The sequence below is a fragment of the Amblyraja radiata genome, chromosome 31 (genome assembly GCF_010909765.2).
Source record: "Amblyraja radiata isolate CabotCenter1 chromosome 31, sAmbRad1.1.pri, whole genome shotgun sequence".
NCBI lineage: Eukaryota > Metazoa > Chordata > Chondrichthyes > Rajiformes > Rajidae > Amblyraja > Amblyraja radiata.
Genome location: NC_045986.1, coordinates 4,892,993 through 4,913,445, shown reverse-complemented (window position 1 = coordinate 4,913,445; position 20,453 = coordinate 4,892,993). Strand labels below are relative to the sequence as shown.

The window sequence follows — 20,453 nt, the reverse complement described above, 5'->3', positions numbered from 1 at the left end:
GAGTTGCTGTTCCAATATTGTCCATTTTGAAATGTTTAAATTGCACATATGTTTTTTGAGTTCCGTAAGATCCAGAATGATGCAGACCCTCCATCTTTTCTCTCTTTTGAGAAATATATTGGATATAAATTGGTGAGGTTCTGTATGTGACCTCTCAATGACATTTTGTCAGGTAGTTCCAATTTCCTCCTGTATATCCATTGTTTCTTGTTGAGAGAACACCTATGTGCGAAATTTTGAATGTGTTGTGGGTGGTGATGAATTCAAAATGAACTCAATTTTGAACCCTTCTATACTGTGCAGTAATAGCGGATCCGTTGTGACCCCACACCATTCTTTCAAAATATATTTTAACCTTCCTCCCACCAGTATGTGAGGCTTGTCTGGGGTGTTCCCTAAGGAACTGGTTTGACTTACTTCTGACGTTACTGGCGGTATGGCGCTGGTTTTCGCTCGCGAGGTTTTGGAGGTTGAACTAGTTGTTGTTCTCTCCTCATCCTCGCTGTGGGCCGGCCGGGCCCTGCCCCTAAAAAGACCTTGACTCCGGTGTGGGTCTTCCTCCAGTGCCTGGCCCTCTAGGCATAAAACAGCGAGAGCTGTAAGGATGCATCCTTGGCGGTGAACCCTTTTGGGGTAACCTGACCTCTGGTTATTAGGTGGATCATTCTTGCCTCATTGTCCAGATCCCGTACCTGTCTCGGCAGGTCTTCCCCGAACAGGTAGTTTGCGGGCTGGACATTGCTGGCTTTACACAGGACAGCGAACTTCGAGTTAATCGATGGTTTGATTGCATTCTTCCGAATACAATTTCTCTCAAAGTGGGCATTACACAATAGTGCCATTGTGTCCTGTTCTCTGTCAGTGAGGAGTCCATCTTTCACTCCTCCTGCAAATGATGTGATCCCAGACCCCAGTAGGTTTAATACCTTCTGGAATTTTACTTCTTGTTTCGGGTGATAGGTCCAATCTGTCCCCAGATAACATGGTTCACTGCTTGGACCTTCAGGGAAGTACAGTAGCTGGTGGGGGGTATCTGTTCATGGTTCCTTCCATGGCCAGGCCTTAAAGTTGATGGGATGCTAGGTAAATGATATTATTAGCTAGATCTTCATCCAGGGAAGCACCCAGTGGTGTTGTGATAGCAAACCTGGACGATTGCAGAGGTACTTCTTCTGCTTGTCCCTGGGAAGGTTCCCCCCCCCCGTGCTTTTGTACTCTGACTCAAAGTAGTTTCTTCCATATGTACTTCCCCCTCCAATGGGGAAGACATTGTGCTGCCCCATGTGTGAGGCTCCTGGCACGGCCTGCTGTAGAGGCCCGTGCTGATACTGCTCCCTCCTTCGGAGCAGATCATTGTGGAGCAACTTCTCCATAAGATGCTCCATGTGGGAGAGTCGTCCTCGGACGCTCTCCGTTGAGGGAGGGTATCCCTCTTCCCCGGACTCATCCGAGTCAACGGGTCTGTCAGACTTGCGGGTGGTTTTACGTCCCGCCGGGACCACCACGGAGCTTTCCCGCACCAAGTCTGCTGCTGCTGGTTCTGCTGCCGGCGGTAATGTCGGGGACAAGACCGTCGCCCACTACTGGGAATGCTGCGGTCTTCAGCAGCCGACTTCCCCGCGGACCGTCTCCTCGACTTCTGGGCTCTGAAATTACAAACAGCTTCAAGCCCGACAAGAAACGCAGGTAAGTAATTCAACTTTTCTTACCTGCCGCTTGTTTTTTGAAAATCCCGACGGCTGGGAGGACGCAGCGCCCCTGCCAGTCCGTCGTGCGCGTTGCGTTCAGACGTAATGATGCGCACGCAGACGGACGGCCCTTCTTCACGTAGTCACTCACGTGACTCCGAAGTAAAATAGTATTCCAGGACTGACAAATATTGATATATTCCCATTCAATCTGCTCCACTCCAGCCCCAGTCTTCCAGTAGTTTCATATTCCCAAGTAAATAAATATAAAGGACCTAGACTTAAATGTAGATGGGTTGGTGAGTAAGTTTGCTGACAACACCAGCATTGGAGGAGTTGCAGACAGAGAGGAAGGCTGGCAGAAGATACAATGGGATATAGGTCAAGTGCAGAAATGGGCGTAGAAATGGTAGGTAGACTTTAACTCAAGCAAGTGTGTAGTGTTGCACTTTGAGAGTGGAATTTCATAACAGCAATGAGAGTATTAATTCACCAGCTCGAAAGCCACAGAATGTCCGTTCCATCACATAATTTCAAGGTTTGGTTAGGTTTAATTCAAAGATACAGCATGGTAACAGGCCCTCTGACCCACCGAGGCCCTGCCTACCATCGATCACCTGTTCACACTAGTTCAATGTTATCACACATAGGGAGGCCAATTAACCTACAAACCCTTAGTCTTTAAATATACAGCATGGAAACAGACCCTTTGACCCACCTAGTCTGTGCCAACCAGTTCTCACCCCCGTCCACTAACAGTATCCTACACGCGAGGGACAATTTACAATTTTTACCAAAGCCAATTAACCTAAAAACCTGTACGTCTTTGGAGTGTGGGAGGAAACCGGAGATCCCAGAGAAAACGTACAAACTCCATACAGACAGCACCCGTAGTCAGGATTGAACCCCGGTCTCTGGTGCTGTAAGGCAGCAACTCTACCAGTGAGCACTGTGCCGCCTGTTTTTGTGATGTGAAAGGAAACTGGAACTCCCGGAGAAACCCACGCATTCACTTCCACTTGAAATACCTGCAATTATCTAACCGCCACTGCAGGAAGAACGTGCAAACTCCACACAGACAGTACCTGAGGTCAGGATGGAATACAAGACAGCAGCTCTACCAGCTGCATCACCGTGCTGTCCTGTTCTGATTAAATATAACAGTTGTATTTGAGAAGGTAAAAAGCCAAAGACCATGACTCCATATAGAGGACATCACCATTGTTATAAGCATCGCAGCAAGATGAGGCAAATGGTGGCAATCAATGATATAAACTTACATTTTATTTAAATATAAAGATTTTGGAATGAGTATATAATAACACAAGAAAATAGGAGCAGGAATAGGCCATTCAGTGCGTTGACTCTGCCCACCATTGAGTATGACCCTGGTGAATTGCCCCAGGTCTTATCTCCTCTTTCATGCCAGTTCCCCAGTTTCCAAAAGCCCTTTGTTCTCCAAGAATCTAAATAGCACCCTCTCCGGTAGAAAAAGCAGAGATTCCCACCATCTAAAGAAGAAGTTCCTTGCACTTCAGTTTTCAAAGAGCATTTGGTTTGGTTCAGGATGTTTTATGATGACTGTGTGCACTCTAATATTCTTGAACAATGCAGATATTCTGTCTAACCTGGTTAATGAAGGTGCCATTGAACTTGGTCGTTGCATTTAAACACTTTCCTGATGTTAAGACAAATCTCCTTGCTTTTTCTTTCCAGATGTTAATGAATGTGCCATTAAAAATGACATCTGTGAGCACATCTGCCAGAACACAGTAGGATCCTTCCAATGTCGCTGCAACATTGGCTACAGGCTGGAGGATGATCGCAGTAGCTGCATCTGTACGTGTACACCCCTTGTCAGCAGTTACACTGCTTGGCACTGGGACAGCACTGGGGCCGCACTGGGGCCGCACTGGGACATCACTGGGGCCGCACTGGGACAGCACTGGGGCCGCACTGGGACAGCACTGGGGCCGCACTGGGACAGCACTGGGGCCGCACTGGGACAGCACTGGGGCCGCACTGGGACAGCACTGGGGCCGCACTGGGACAGCACTGGGGCCGCACTGGGGCAGCACTGGGGCCGCACTGGGACAGCACATGGGCCGCACTGGGACAGCACTGGGACAGCACTGGGGCCGCACTGGGACAGCACTGGGGCCGCACTGGGACAGCACTGGGGCCGCACTGGGACAGCACATGGGCCGCACTGGGACAGCACTGGGACAGCACTGGGGCCGCACTGGGACATCACTGGGGCCGCACTGGGACAGCACTGGGGCCGCACTGGGACAGCACTGGGGCCGCACTGGGACAGCACTGGGGCCGCACTGGGACAGCACTGGGGCTGCACTGGGGCCGCACTGGGACAGCACTGGGGCTGCACTGGGGCCGCACTGGAACAGCAGACAGGCAGGAGGTGACTAGGGAGAATTGGTTGTAAAATTATCAGCAACATGTTTTGTCAGTCAGACACGCCACATCAGGTTTCGACAGATGTCACCCACCCCTAAACCTCTTGGCATTTCGACCTCCCTCGTCTCCTCACATGACCTTCCACATACAGGGGGTGAGTGTGTTTCACACACGGAGTGGGTGTTTCACACAGGGGGTGTGTTTCACACACAGGGTGGTGCATATATAGAGTGAGCTGTCATTTACACAATTACACATGTTTACATGCAAAATCAGAAACTCTGGGATAGGGTAGCATAGTGATGGAAGAACTTATGGGCAGTGGCTGAGGGACCAAGTACTGCATCAATATTCCCTTTGACTTGGAGCAGCAAGGTTTGCCAGCTCTACCTGTGGGCTGGTTCTCATGTACGTACTTACATGTGCCACGCTACACATTGCCATGGCATGGAGGTGGAAGTCTCAGCCTGAGGCAGGAGATTGCAGGTTAAAGTCCTTCTCCAGGAAGTTGACAACATCCTCTCCAATGGTGTTCCCAACCTTACATTGAAGGATCACAGATGGTGACAGGAGGCTGGACTAACACATTACGTTGCGGCCTTGTCTGCCTTGTCAAGTGGAGGTGATGATATTTGAAGAAGAGAGTGGATTTGGGGTTGTTTGTGTCATCTTTCTATTGGCCAATTGCCTGCTGGTTTTCTGCAGGAGACACAGGGGCGGCACGGTGGTGCAGCGGGTAGAGCTGCTGCCTCACAGTGCCAGATACCCAGGTACAATCCTTAGCTTGGCTGTTGTCTGTGTGGAGTTTGTACGGTTTCCCTGTAACTACGTGGGTTTCATCCGGGTACTCCAGTTTCCTCCCACAAAGACGTGCGGGTTTGTAGGTCAATGAGCCTCTGTAAATTGCCCCTAGCCTATAGGGAATGGATGCAGAGGTGGGATCATATAGAGTTCATGTGAATAGACGATCGATGGTCGGCATGGACTCGATGGGCTGAAGGGCCTGTTTCCATGCTGCGTCTCTTTGAGAAGCTGTGCAGATATGAAACAGAAGGTAGTTGAGGCCAGTTCATTGGCTATATTTAAGAGGGAGTTAGATGTGGCCCTTGTGGCTAAAGGGATCAGGGGGTATGGAGAGAAGGCAGGTACAGGATACTGAGTTGGATGATCAGCCATGATCATATTGAATGGTGGTGCAGGCTCGAAGGACCGAATGGCCTACTCCTGCACCTATTTTCTATGTTTCTATGAAAGATGCTTTTTATATTGCAAATCATTAATTTTCTTTGTCACCAAGCCCAGCTAATGCACCTCCACACTGTGGCCCACCCACAGGTTGTGTTGGTGATAGGAGATCACATTGCATTCAAGTGTATTAGTTAAGCAACCCCGCCCATTTACTAAACAAGAACTCAACCTTGTGGGATGTTTCTCTGTGCATTACCCATGCTTACATTAACTGTGCTGTCCTCATCAGTTTTTAGCCGTACCACTGTCGTGATGGGGATGTTATCCTTTCTCTCAACACCACTGGTTACAGGCCAGAGCACTTGGACTGGAACTCACGGTCCAGTCGCCAGCACAGCTTCGCCTCGTCCACGTTCTACTCCCTGCTCTGTCATTTCAGACCACGAGGAGCGTAATGAAATCAAGGTTTCCTTTTCGCTTGGACTGAAGTGGCCCATCTTAACTTAAAGCAAAAACCTCTGCCAAAGCAAAGCTGCCGAATAAGCAGGAGTCACGGAAACGATACTGGTCCCAGCTGCTGCTAATGACAACCACTCAGCAGTTTGTTACAATCAGCTGGCTGCAAACTCCCAGGGTTTAGCAGGCTGAAGTCTGTTATGATTTTAAGGACAACAGAGTGAGAGAGAGCGAGAGAGAGAGAGAGAGAGAGAGAGAAAGACTGGGGATGAATATTTAAAGGGCAATTGAAGAGCGGCCCCATATTTCCCAGGGTGTGTTTGGTGAATGTTTGACGATTTGTGTGTCTTGCTGGATGCTCTGTCTCTGGTTAGACTTTATTGGAGTTTCCAACACGGCAAACTGACCAACAACAACACTGCTCACGAGCCCAGTGTTGCCTTTATTTGTCAGGGGTTGATACTGGGAGACTGCCAACCTTCTTCTGGGAATAGCAGCAGTACTTAAAAACGTTTTCATTCAGAGTGGAAATTCTGAAAACTCAGCGGAGCTGTTAATGGCTTGCAGTGTAACGTGGCGAGGGTGGGCCTGGGCCTGGGTCTACTTCAGCCTCAGGTTTGGAAGTGTGCAAGTGTTGTATGCCGTTGTGTTCATTGAACCTTCAGCTTTAGTTTAGTTTAGTTTAGAGATACAGCGCAGAAACAGACCCTTCGGCCCACCGAGTCCGTACCGACCAGCGATCCCCATACATGAACATACATATCCTCCACACGCTAGAGATAATTTACACATACACTAATCCAATTAACCTACAAACCTGTTCAAGAAGGAACTGCAGATGCTGGAAGATCGAAGGTACACAAAAATGCTGGAGAAACTCAGCGGGTGCAGCAGCATCTATGGAGCGAAGGAAATAGGCGACGTTTCGGGCCGAAACCCTTCTTCAGACTGATGGGGGGTGGGGGGGAGAAGGAAGGAAAAAGGGAGGAGGAGGAGCCCGAGGGCGGGGGGATGGGAGGAGACAGCTCGAGGGTTAAGGAAGGGGAGGAGACAGCAAGGGCTTGCAAAACTGGGAGAATTCAACGTTCATGCCATCCAGACGCAAGCAACCCAGGCGGAATATGAGGTGCTGTTCCTCCAATTTCCGGTGTGTCTCACTCTGGCAATGGAGGAGACCCAGGACAGAGAGGTCAGATTGGGAATGGGAGGGGGAGTTGAAGTGCTGAGCCACCGGGAGTTCAGGTAGGTTATTGCGGACTGAGCGGTGGTGTTCGGCGAAACGATCGCCCAACCTCCGCTTAGTCTCCCCGATGTAAATCAGCTGACATCTAGAGCAGTGGATGCAGTAGATGAGGTTGGAGGAGATACAGGTGAACCTTTGTCGCATCTGGAACAACTGCTTGGGTCCTTGAATGGAGTCGAGGGGGGAGGTGAAGGGACAGGTGTTGCATTTCTTGCGGTTGCAACGGAAAGTGCCCGGGGAGGGGGTGGTACGGGAGGGAAGGGAAGAATTGACAAGGGAGTTGCGGAGGGAGCGGTCTTTGCGGAAGGCAGTGGTGGGGTCACGTGGTGGTGGTGGAAATGGCGGAGGATTATTTGTTGTATTTGCCGGCTGGTGGGGTGAAAGGTGAGGACTAGGGGGACTCTGCCCTTGTTGCGAGTGCGGGGATGGGGAGAGAGAGCAGTGTTACGGGGTATGGAAGAGACCCTGGTGCGAGCCTCATGTACGGTGGCGGAGGGGAATCCCCGTTCCCTGAAGAACGAGGACATTTCCGATGCCCTGGTGTGGAACGTCTCATCCTAGGAACAGATGCGGCGTAGGCGGAGGAATTGGGAGTAGGGGATGGAGTCTTTACAGGGGGCATGGTGGGAAGACGTGTAGTCCAGATAGCCATGTGAGTCAGTTGGTTTGTAGTGTATGTCGGTCAGAAGTTGTGTTCATACCTACAAACCTGTACGTCTTTGGAGTGTGGGAGAAAACCCACGCGGTCACAGGGAGAACGTACAAACACAAACAGACAGCGCCCGTAGTCGGGATCGAAACCGGGTCTCCGGCGCTGTGAGTGCAGTAAGGCAGCAACTCCACCGCTGCACCACCGCGCCACCCACTTGATTGAGGTGCTTTGAAACCCCCCTTTAGAACGTGTCCGGGTGGCACAGTCACCCTGTCACTGTCACTGTCAGCTCACTGAGGCTGAGGCCATCCGTGAGATTTGTTCTTGTTGGTTAGTTTAGAGGTACAGCACGGAAACAGACCCTGCGGCCCACCGAGCCCCTGCCGACCAGCGATCCCCGCACATTAATACTTAGCTTACACACAAGGGATAAATGACAATTATACCGTTAATTAACCTACAAACCTGTACGTCTTTGCAATGTGGGAGGAAACCAAAGATCTCGCAGAAAACCCACGCAGGTCGCGGTGAGAACGTATAAACGTTCAAACTCCATACAGACAGCACCCGCAGTCAGGATCGAACCCAGGACTCAGGCGCTGTGAGGCAGTAACTCCTCCGTGCTGCCCTAATGTAATATAGAAACATAGAAAATAGGTGCAGGAGGAGGCCATTCGGCCCTTCGAGCCTGCACCGCCATTCATTGTGATCATGGCTGATCATCCCCAATCAATAACCCATGCCTGCCTTCTCCCCATAGATACAGTGTAGATACAATGTTTTAAACCTTGGCATGCTGCAAATGAGCTGTTTAAGAGGGGGTTTGATAGACTCATGATTGGGCAGAGAATAGAGTTATATGGACCATCTGCAGGTAGATGGGTTAGTTCTAGGCCCAGTGGCCAGCACAGACATGATGGGCCTAAAGGCCGGCTCCCGTGCTGTACGATTCCATGGTTTATGAGACGCTTGCTACAGTGTAGTTTTCTTTGGCAAAATTAAGTTGAAATGATCGAGATTCAAACACCATCAATTGCAAGCCAGTTAAAAGGTCTGATTTCCTGCCAAGTGGGTGATTGACAAGGCTTCTCCATTGTGTACAGCTTGTCCTTGATTTACAAAAGCAATTCAGTCCTTGAAAAGTCCCAAATCACGAGCAACTTCTTTAACTGAATATGTGAAAAGGCTAGATGCAATGGGTATGTTGATGAAAAGGTATTTCTATGTTAAAGCAACACACAGATCTGTGAATAGATGTCCCGGACTGCTGCCATGATGGCAGGACTGAGTAACGGAGGAGTCTGTGCAGTTTTGATAGGCCCATGAACAGGTAGAGAATATAGGTGTACGGACCAACTGAAGAAGAGTCCCGACCCAAAACGTCACCTATCCACATTCTCCAGAGATGCTACCTGACCCACTGAGTTAGTTTATTTAGTTTACTTTAGTTTATATATTCAGCGCAGAAACAGGCCCTTCGGCCCACCGAGTCCGCACCAACCAGCGATCCCCGCATAGTAACACTATCCTACACACGCTAGGGACAATTTACATTTATACCAAGTCAATTAACCTACAAACCTGGGCATCTTTGGAGTGTGGGAGGAAACTGAAGATCTCAAAGAAAACCCCTGCTGTCACGGGGAGAACGTACAAACTCCGTACAGACAGTACGGACAGTACAGACAGCACCCGTAGTCGGGATCGAACCCGGGTCTCTGGTGCTGTAAGGCAGCAACTCTACCGCTGCGCCACCGTGCTGCCCACGGTGTTACTCCAGCACTTTGTGTCCCTTTGTGTATCACCCAGTATCTGCAGTTCCTTGTTTCCACAGTTTGATGCCTCCTTCTGTTGCAGCCTTGGATGACCCGGTGGAGGCTCTGAATGGGCGACCTGCGTACGGAAGGTACTTCCCCGAGGTGACTTCTATCACGAGAGGAGCTGACACAGTTGTTCGATGAGGAAGAGGACGACCTTGCAGAAGGAGAGGGCCCGTGGGGAGTTCACCCTCTCGCACAGCTTCGGTAAGAGTATCGCACGCAGATGGGTCCTGTAGGACATTACCCCTCAACACCCACTCCTCAACACCCAACGCACGCACCCCACCAGCAACGCCCCACCACGCAACGCCCACCCCGCAACGACCACCCCGCAACGCCCACCCCGCAACACCCACGCCGCAACGCGCAACCCTCAACTGCGCACCCCTCAACGCGCACCCGTCAAACGCGCACCCCGCAACGCCACCCCTCAATTCTTACCCCTCAACTCTCATTCACTCCACATCTTTCACACCCCTCAACTCCCACTCCTCAACTCTCACCCCTCAACTCTCACCCCTCAACTCCCACTCCTCAACTCTCACCCCTCAACTCTCACCCTTCAACTCTTACCCCTCAACTCTTACCCCTCAACTCTCACCCCTCAACTCTCACCCCTCAACTCTCACCCCTGAACTCCCACCCCTCAACTCTCACCCCTGAACTCCCACCCCTCAACTCTCACCCCTGAACTCCCACCCCTCAACTCTCACCCCTGAACTCCCACCCCTCAACTCTCACCCCTCAACTCTCACCCCTCAACTCTCACCCCTCAACTCTCACCCCTCAACTCCCACCCCTCAACTCTCACTCACCCCTCAACAGCACTGGTCCTCTACTCAATGGAGTTTAGAAGGATGAGGGGGTGACCTCATTGAAACTTACCGAATAGTGAAAGGCTTGGATAGTGTGGTTGTGGAGAGGATGTTTCCACTCGTGAGAGAGTCTAGGACCAGAGGTCATAGCCTCAGAATTAAAGGACATATCTTTCGAAAGGGGATGAGGAGGAATTTATTTAGTCAGAGAGTGGTGGATCTGTGGAATTCATTGCCACAGATGGCTGTGGAGGCCAAGGCAGAGATTGACAGATTATTGATTAGTGATGGGGAGAAGGGTTATGGGTTATGGGGAGAAGGCAGGAGAATGGGGTGGAGAGGGCAAGATGGATCAGCCATGATTGATTGGCGGTGTGGACTTAATGGGTCAAATGGCCTAATCCTGCTCCTACATCTTATAAGATTACGAACTTTTGATTGTGTTATGTAGGTTGTGCTGTTGCCAACCTTGTTCTGTCCATGTATTCATAAATGATAAGCAATTGCCAACAGGAGGGCTGTAAAGAAGAAAATTAAATTGGGATTAAGGAGATATTAATGAAGCGATTTTCGTGGGGTCACAGGTGCCATTTGAATTTGTTCACGGGGGCACACTGGTGTGGGGGGTGGGGTGGGGTGGGGGGGGGGGGGAAATAGACAGAGAGGTGTCTATCTGGGGAGACCAGGGGAGATGGTCACACAGTGAATGTACAGGGAGAGGAAGATGTTTCTACAGGTGACAGGTAGGTGGCGATGTGCTGTGGGGGTGGTTCTGTGCACAGAGTAGATATGGAGGAGGCATTGATTTGGACGGGGGGGGCTGGAGTCTCCAGACGTTGTTCTAACATATTGGGTTTTCTTCATGCTGTTGGAAGAGTTTAAACTAATACGGCAGGGGGATGGGAACCAATGCAGGGAGACAGAGGGCCATAAAATGAAGACAGAAGCAAAAGGTAGAAGGGAGAAAAGTAAAAGCGGAAGGCAGGGAGATCAATGGCAAAAATCAAAAAGGCCCACACTGCATCTTAGTTCTATAAGGGCCAAGGATGTTAAAACAAACCTGAAAGCTTTGTGCCACTGTGAGGAGGATTCATAATAAGGTGGATGAATTAAATGCGCAGTTAGAAGTTAAGGGATATGATATAGTTGGGATTATGGAGACAATGCTCCAGGGTGACCAAGGCTGGGAGCTAAACATGAGGGGTATTCAATATTCAGGAAGGATAGACAGAAATGAAGAGGAGGTGGAGTGGCATTGTTGGTTTTTCACTACAATTGACATTTGGTATTCTTGGGTATGACCATTAGTTGAATTTGCTAACAATCAGACACATCTTCAGTTGTGTACCTCAACGTCACTGGGTGTTTCGGCCTTTTATCACAAGATATCCTCAGTCGAGGCAGGCCCACCGCAGGGAGATCAGACCTGGGTGTGTGTCTTATGGTTAGCCTCTAGCTGGTCACGTGGCAGCCCAGGCAGCATCTTTTCTCTTAATGCAATAGCAAGGAGAGACAATAGCTGTGATGCTGCAGAACAGCAAAATAGCCAGCGGCAGAAAATGCTTGTTGGAGTTGCATACTGACCACCAAACAACAGGTGGGAGGTTGGGGAAAGCATACTGACCACCAAACAACAGGTGGGAGGTTGGGGAAAGCATACTGACCACCAAACAACAGGTGGGAGGTTGGGGAAAGCATACTGACCACCAAACAGCAGCTGGGAGGTTGGGGAAAGCATCAAGCAGGAAATTAGGGATGATGTAGCAAAGGTACAGCAGTTATCATGGGTGACTTTAATTTACATATCGATTGGGCCAAACAAATTGGTAACCACACTGAGGAGGAGGAGGCTACTGTATACGGGATTGTTTCCTGGAATGTATACGGGATGGTTTTCTAAGCCAATATGTAGAGGAAGCAACTAGAGGCAGGCCATCCTGGACTGGGTATTGTGCAATGAGGAAGGATTAGTTAACATTCTTATTGTGCAAGGCCCCTTGGGAAAAAGTGTCCATAATATGGTAGAATTCTGCATTAGGATGGAGAGTGACATGGTTAATTCAGAGACTAGGGGCCTGAGCTTAAAGAAAGGAGACTTTGAAGGTATGAGACGGGAATTGGCTAGGATTGACTGGCAAATTATAATTAAAAGGTTGACGGTGGAAATGCAATGGCAAAGATTTAAAGACCGCATGGATGAATTACAATTGTTCATCCCTGTCTGGCATAAAAACAAAACAGGGTATGCAGCTCAACCGTGGCTAATGAGAGAAATTAGGGATAGTGTTAAATCCAAGAGGCATATAAATTGGCCAGAGGAAGCAGCAAACCGGAGGACTGGCATCAATTTAGAACTCAACAGAGGACAAAGCGGTTCATTAAGAGGGGGGAAGATAGAGCATGAAAGAAAGCTTGCGGGAAATATAAAAACTGACTGTAAAAGCTTCTACAGATGTGTGAAGAAGAAAAGATTAGTGAAGACAAATGTGGGTCCCTTACAATCAGAAACAGGTAAGCTTATAATGGGAATCAAGGAAATGGCAGACCAGTTAAACAAATGCTTTGGTTCTGTCTTCACTAAGGAAGACATGAGCAATCTCTCAGAAATACTAGGATCTTGCGTGATGGTGGAACTGAAGGAAATCCTCATTAGTCAGGAAATGGTGTTAGGTAAACTGTTGAGACTGAAGGCAGATAAATACTCTGGGCCTGATGGCCTGCATCCTAGAGTACTCAAGGAGGTGGCCCTAGAAATTGTTGATGCATTGGTGATCATTTTCCAATGTTCTATAGACTCAGGATCAGTTTCTGTGGACTGGAGGGTAGCCAATGTAACCCCACTTTTTAAAAAAGGAGGGAGAGAGAAAGCAGAGAATTATAGACCAGTTAGCCTTACATCGGTAGTGGGGAAGATGCTTGAGTCGATTGTTGAAGATGTAAAAGCAGCGCATTTGGCAAGCGGTGACAGGATTGGTCAAAGTCAGCATGGATTTATGAAGGGGAAATCATGCTTGACTAATCTTAGGAATTTTTTGAGGATGTAACAAGTAGAATGGATAAGGGAGAGCCAGTGGATGTGGTGTATCTGGACTTTCAAAAAGCCTTTGACAAGGTCCCACACAAGATATTAGTGTGCAAAATTAGAGTACATGGTATTCGAAACATAGACGTAGAAACATAGAAAATAGGTGCAGGAGGAGGCCATTTGGCCCTTTGAGCCAGCACTGCCATTCATTGTGATCGTGGCTGATTGTCCCCAATCAATAACCCGAGCCTGCCTTCTCCCCATATCCCTTCATTTCACTAGCCCCTTAAAGCCCATGTATTGACATGATTAGAAAACTGGTTAGCAGACAGGAAGCAAAGAGTAGGAATTAACTGGTCCTTTTCAGAATGGCAGGCAGTGACTAGTGGAGTGCCTCAAGGCTCGGTGCGGGGACCCCAGTTATTTACAATATACATTAACGATTTAGACAATGGAATTAAATGTAACATCCTCAAATTTACGGATGACGAAAATCTGGCTGGAAGGGCCGAATGGCCTACTCCAGCACCTATTTGCTATGTTTCTATGTCGGCAGTGTGCTGGGACTATACCTTTGGCAATGACTGCAAAGTGGGCAGTTCTGGAGGTGTCAGTGAAGTGGCTGGTGGGGTGGGTGCTGGAGTACCCACACTTGTTCTGACACTGGGGCTTTTGGTTGCAGTGTGCTGGGACGGTACGTTTGGCAATGACTGCAGCTTGACCTGTGAGGACTGTCGGAATGGCGGCTCCTGTAACGAGGCTGAGGATGGCTGTGTTTGCCCAGAGGGGTGGACTGGTCTGCTGTGTAACCAGAGTAAGTAGTTCCCAAACTCCCACTCGTTAAATGTCTTACAACTAAAGCAAATGCCTTTGATTTAGAAACGTTGGTGCCTGAGGTGAACACTCCTGGAGAAAGGCTCTGGGTTCACAGTGGACGTGCCTGGGAAGGAGTTCGGTGAGTTGTGCCACTGTGCTGACAACTGGAATTCCCTGGATGCTCAGCTCTTCTGTAGTCACAGGGCACCAACCACAGAGAGAAACCTGGAGCAGATCAACACAGCCACCCTCTGTGTAAGAAGGAACTGCAGATGCTGGTTTAAACCAAAGATAGACACAAAAAGCTGGGGTAACTCAGCGGGTCAGGCAGCATCTCTGGAGAGAAGGAATGGGTGACGTTTCGGTTCGAGACTCTTCTTCAGATGCCCTTTGGATTTCCATGACTGAGGGCCACTGTCATCGAGTCAAACAGCACAAACAGCACAGGCAGTCGCTGAAAAGGGCATGTCCCAGTAACGCAACTTTTCAGCAGATGTCTTCGACCTTCAAGCTCGAGGGCACTCACCTGAAAAACCTCGAGCTGGATCGACTGTCAGCGATGAAACCGCAAGCCGAATCCACCAACCGCACGCACACACACCAAACACATTGCAAAGGCGGGGGCCAGGGAAAGCGGGGGAGCGCTGTCTGAAATTCACACCCGCGATGAAGAGGAACGTAAAAGACAGCTGGCACATCACTGACACCTCAGTCCTTTAAAGAGTGCGGAGAGGGGGGGGGGAGAGGGGGAGAGAGGGGGAGAGAAGGGGAGAGAAGGGGAGAAATGGGGAGAAAAGGGGAGAGAAGAAGTGGAGACACTTTTAAGAAGCCAGACAACTTTTAATAAAGTTTAGCGGGCATTTAACATTACCGGTCGGTTTACTAACCTTTTTTTTCTCAACGAGCTTTACCTTCGACTACATTCGATTTCCTTCGATTACCTACGATAGCATTACGACCTACTACGACCACCTCGACTGAACCTACGAGTAAAAAAACATCGATTTTTTCCATGGCGACCTTTTTTTCTCGCGGGCATTTTTCAGCATGTTGAAAAATACGCCGCGACCAAGCTGAGGCCTCGAGTACGCGGGGACTACTCTCGAGCATGAAGGAAAGTTACAAAGACCTCCTAGGACCTCGTGTCGACCATGCTGCGAGTTTGATTCGAGGGCAAACTCGTCTGAACTCAGGAATTAGGTCGCCGCAGTGGGACAGCCCCTTAAGGCATCAACTTAATTACTGCGCCACCGTGCCACCCACCCACCGGCACAAGGACAAATGCAAGAGGAGATGGATAACTTCACATATATTGGAACTTTCATATCCATTGCAACTTTACCACGTGCCAGCACCAACATTAACCAGCTGTACACAAACTTCCTTCATTGTCTTTTATTGTTCCTCCAGCTCTCTCTTGTAATCCTCTTTGTCCCCTCCAACAGACCATGCCTTGGTAACCTGCTTTCTCTCTAGCATACCCAAAAGAATCATGGGTTCATGGAAAATCCTGTTTTTTCCTTGACAAGGAGATTTTATTCAATGAATCAGGTTACAGCATACTGAAAAGATCAACATTCTCCTGCAGTTTGCAAACATTAGTAAATTAGTCATCAGAGTACAACATTCTCATCCTTATCCACAACCCCCTCCCCAACCCTGCGGCAAACAACGTTTACAGGAGGCCTCCAGAGTCCCCATGGACACTGTGTATTCCCTCTCCAGGGACACGCGGGCATGGAAGTATGCCCAGGGTAGTAGACTGGGGCAGAACCCTTGACTGCCCGCTGCCTGGACTCGAGAATGGCCATCTTGACCTGGCCCTGGAGCAAACCAACAGGGAAATGTGGAATTCCTGCTTGGTTGCAACCACCAAACTGTGTCCTGATGCCAAACGGAACATAACATTCTGTGTTGTTTACTCCATCTTTGCCAACTTTTCCCAGATTTCTGTTTTGGGAATCATTGCTTTGCCATGGGGAGGACATCGGCCAACACTTGCTTGTGTTGGAGCAAGTGGTTTGGCATCAATTCCCCTGATTCCAGGGGCTCTGACACTTACAGCAGCCCCGAGACCAGCACATCCCAACATTCAATGGCGGATCCTCCATGATGGTGCCTCTGCAACTCAGTGTAGGAAGCGTGGAAAAACTAAACTGTTTAGTTGACCGAGTCCGCACCAATCAGCAATCCCCGCACATTAACACTACCCTACACACACCAGGGACAATTTTACATTCATACCAAGCCAATTATTCTACAAACCTGTACGTCTTTGGAGTGTGGGAGGAAACCGAAGATCTCAGAGAAAACCCACGCGGTCACGGGGACAACGGGTCTTTGGCGCTGTAAGGCAGCAACTCTACCGCTGCGCCACTGAGCAGCCTATTTAATTAATTAAATAGAGTTCAATTAAATAGCAAACCTGCAGTGCTGTGAAAGGTTAAATTGAACAGTCGAGGAGAGGAATGCTGTTTACATGGGGCTGAGCAAGTGATTACTCTGCTGTGGTGATGTTAGATGTCTGTGAGAATTTACTTCACCACAACTCACGACAGGGACATTCCACAACTAATTGCTGCATTGTAAACGCTGCAAACTGAGAGAACAAAATATCAGCCCCGATCATGGCGTGCCCGACCCCTCTTGAAGATGGCAAATAGCAGTCCGATCAACTGTTGTCTGCAGAAATATACAAATTGTTGGATGTTAAAGGTAATGAGAGATTTTTAGCTACTAATGGGAATCAGGGAATGACAATGTTGTCACCCTTATCCACAATGCACTTGATTCTCCCCGTGGCCGCCAGAGTCCCTGTGGACACCGCGCGCGTGATCCCACTCCAGTGACACGCGGGCACAGACGTGGGCTGGGTGAGGGGCAGGCAGTCGACTCGGACAGAACCCTCGACTGCCCGCTCGCTGCCAGGACCTGTGAATGCCAACTTGGCCAAGCCCAGGAGCAAACTGACAGGGAAATATGGCATTATTAGGGTCTTAAGGGAATTTGGTTAGGGCAGGAAAGTGGTGCTTGAAGAAAAGATCAGCTATGATCTGATTGTAGGGTGGAGCTGGGGCACGAGGGCCGAATGGCCTCCTTTGCCTGTTTCTTATGTTTTCATGTACAGAGAAGATGTGGTATTCATGGGATACAATGATGATGTGGTTAACTCATAACAGGAACTGGTCTCAATTTTACTTCAGAGTCACGTGAGTGACTACGTGAAGAAGGGCCGTCCGTCTGCGTGCGCGTCATTACGTCTGAACGCAACGCGCACGACGGACTGGCAGAGGCACTGCGTCCTCCCAGCCGTCGGGATTTTCAAAAAACAAGCGGCAGGTAAGGAAAGTTGAATTACTTACCTGCGTTTCTTTTCGGGCTTGAAGCGTTTGTAATTTCAGAGCCCAGATGTCGAGGAGACGGTCCGCGGGGAAGTCGGCTGCCGAAGATCGCAGCATTCCCAATAGCGGGCGACGGTCTTGTCCCCGACATTACCGCCGGCAGCAGAACCGGCAGCAGCAGACTTGGTGCGGGAGGAGAGCACCGTGGTAGTTCCGGCGGGACGTAAAACCACCTGCAAGTCTGACAGACCCATTGACTCGGATGAGTCCGGGGAAGAGGGACACCCTCCCTCAACGGAGAGCGTCTGAGGACGACTCTCCCACATTGAGCAACTTATGGAGAAGTTGCTCCACAATGATCTGCTCCGAAGGAGGGAGCAGTATCAGCACGGGCCCTACAGCAGACCATGCCAGGAGCCTCGCACATGGGGCAGCACAATGTCTTCCCCATTGGAGGGGGAAGTACATATGGAAGAAACCACTCTGAATCAGAGTACAGGGGGGGGGAACCTTCCCAGGGACCAGCAGAAGAAGTACCTCTGCAATCATCCAGTTTTGCTATCACAACACCACTGGGTGCTTCCCTGGATGAAGATCTAGCTAATAATATCAATTACCTAGCATCCCATCAACTTTAAGACCTGGCCATGGAAGGAACCATGAACAGATACCCCCCACCAGCTACTGTGCTTCCCTGAAGGTCCAAGCAGTGAACCATGTCATCTGGGGACAGATTGGACCTATCATCCGAAATAAGAAGTAAAATCCCAGAAGGTATTAAACCTACTGGGGTCTGGGATCACACATTTGCAGGAGGAGTGGAAGATGGACTCCTCACTGACAGAGAACAGGACACAATGGCACTATTGTGTAATGCCCACTTTGAGAGAAATTGTATTCGGAAGAATGCAATCAAACCATCGATTAACTCGAAGTTCGCTGTCCTGTGTAAAGCCAGCAATGTCCAGCCCGCAAACTACCTGTTCGGGGAAGACCTGCCGAGACAGGTACGGGATCTGGACAACGAGGCAAGAATGATCCACCTAATAACCAGAGGTCAGGTTACCCCAAAAGGGTTCACCGCCAAGGATGCATCCCTACAGCTCTCGGCGTTTTACGCCTAGACGGCCAGGCACTGGAGGAAGACCCACACCGGAGTCAAGGTCTTTTTAGGGGCAGGGCCCGGCCGGCCCACAGCGAGGATGAGGAGAGAACAACCACCAGTTCAACCTCCAAAACCTCGCGAATGAAAACCAGCGCCATACCGCCAGTAACGTCAGAGGTAAGTCAAACTAGTTCCTTAGGGAACACCCCAGACAAGCCTCACATACTGGTGGGTGGAAGGTTAAAATATATTTTGAAAGAATGGTGTGGGGTCACAACGGATCCGTTTGTACTGCACAGTATAGAAGGGTTCAAAATTTAGTTCATTTTTAATTCATCACCACCCACAACATTTCGCACATAGGTGTTCTCTCAACAAGAAACTATGGAGATACAGGAGGAAATTGGAACTTTATCTGACAAAAATGTCATTGAGAGGTCACATACAGAACCTCACCAATTTATATCCAATATATTTCTCAAAAGAGAGAAAAGATGGAGGGTCCGCATCATTCTGGATCTTACGGAACTCAAAAAACATATGTGCAATTTAAACATTTAAAAATGGACAATATTGGAACAGCAACTCTGTTGGTTTCCAAAAATAGTCACATGGCATGCATCGACCTCAAAGATGCATACTATTCGATGTCTATTCACAAAGAGCAGGAGATATTTGAAGTTTAACTGGATGGGTCAATAATGGCAATACATGGCTCTGCCAAATGTGTTGACATCAGCTCCTAGCCTATTGACTAAACTACTGAATCCAATTCTGGGTCTACTAAGGTCTCAGAACCACAAAGCCATGGCATATTTGGATGACATTTTCATTTTGGAGTCACCAAGAATTGGCAGAAGCATCAGTCAAAGCAAACCAAAACCCTGTTTGAAAGACTTGGTTACCTCATCCATCCAGTTAAATCAAAATTGACACCTACAAGGGTAATTGATTACCTAGGATTTACTATCAAACACAGTAAATATGTTGGTGACTTTGCCTAGGGGCAAACAACAAGATTTGAGTAAGCCTGCTATGACCTGATAGTCAAATACAAGCCATCTATCAGGCAAACAGCGAGTGTAATTGGCAAATAGTAGCTGCATTTCCAGCAGTACGTTACGGGCCTTTGCATTACCAGAATTTACAGCGAGCAAAGGAACGAACACTCAGATTCCATGCAGGCCAAATTGGCAAAACTATGGATTGCCAGCAGAGGCCATTGTTGAATAACTATGGTGGATAACGAACGTGAGATAGCTCAAGGGAAATCTTGCTCGAAAGCCATCGGTGGTTCTTCAAACCGATGCAAGCGGCTAAGGATGGGGAGCCACAAACACAGTCTAGAGCTGTGGGGGCGGATGGAATGAGCAGGAGTCTGTAATTCCCCAACACATGGAATCAATTACCTAGAATTGTTGGGGGCACAATATGGACTCAAGGTTTTCTGTAGCAACATGCAACTTGTGCATGTTCAAATTCAGATTGATAACACCACAGGGATATATCAATCACAAGGGTGGTGTAAATTCTGTATCTTGCGACAGATTGTCAAACCTCATTTGGCACTGGTGTATCGAGAGGGATATTTGGGTTGCGGCGGTCTATCTACCAGGTAGATATAACACGGTGACAGATGCTAGATCACGAATGTTTAATGATAACACAGAATGGATGTTGAATCGGGCAGTATTTAATGAAATAACTACACGATTTGGGATACCAGATATTGATCTGTTTGCATCTAGACTAAACCATCAGTTACCCAGATATGTGTCCTGCGAGCTGGATCCAGGAGCAAAGGCAGTGGATGCTTTCTCCCTCAATTAGGGAGGAATGTTTATGTATGCTTTCCGCCAATTTGTCTCACAAACCGATGCTTAGAAACA

The 20,453-nt window shown here is 48.9% G+C and overlaps 1 protein-coding gene across 1 annotated transcript in view; it reads left to right on the top strand.

Annotated features, from left to right (window-relative positions):
• megf6 (multiple EGF like domains 6) overlaps positions 1 to 20,453 on the top strand; it is a 611,064-nt gene that overhangs the window by 487,446 nt on the left and 103,165 nt on the right. The window contains 5 exon segments of the mRNA XM_033047803.1: positions 3,405 to 3,527; positions 9,500 to 9,567; positions 9,569 to 9,619; positions 9,621 to 9,666; positions 13,985 to 14,116. Coding sequence (XP_032903694.1) covers positions 3,405 to 3,527; positions 9,500 to 9,567; positions 9,569 to 9,619; positions 9,621 to 9,666; positions 13,985 to 14,116 — 420 coding nt within the window.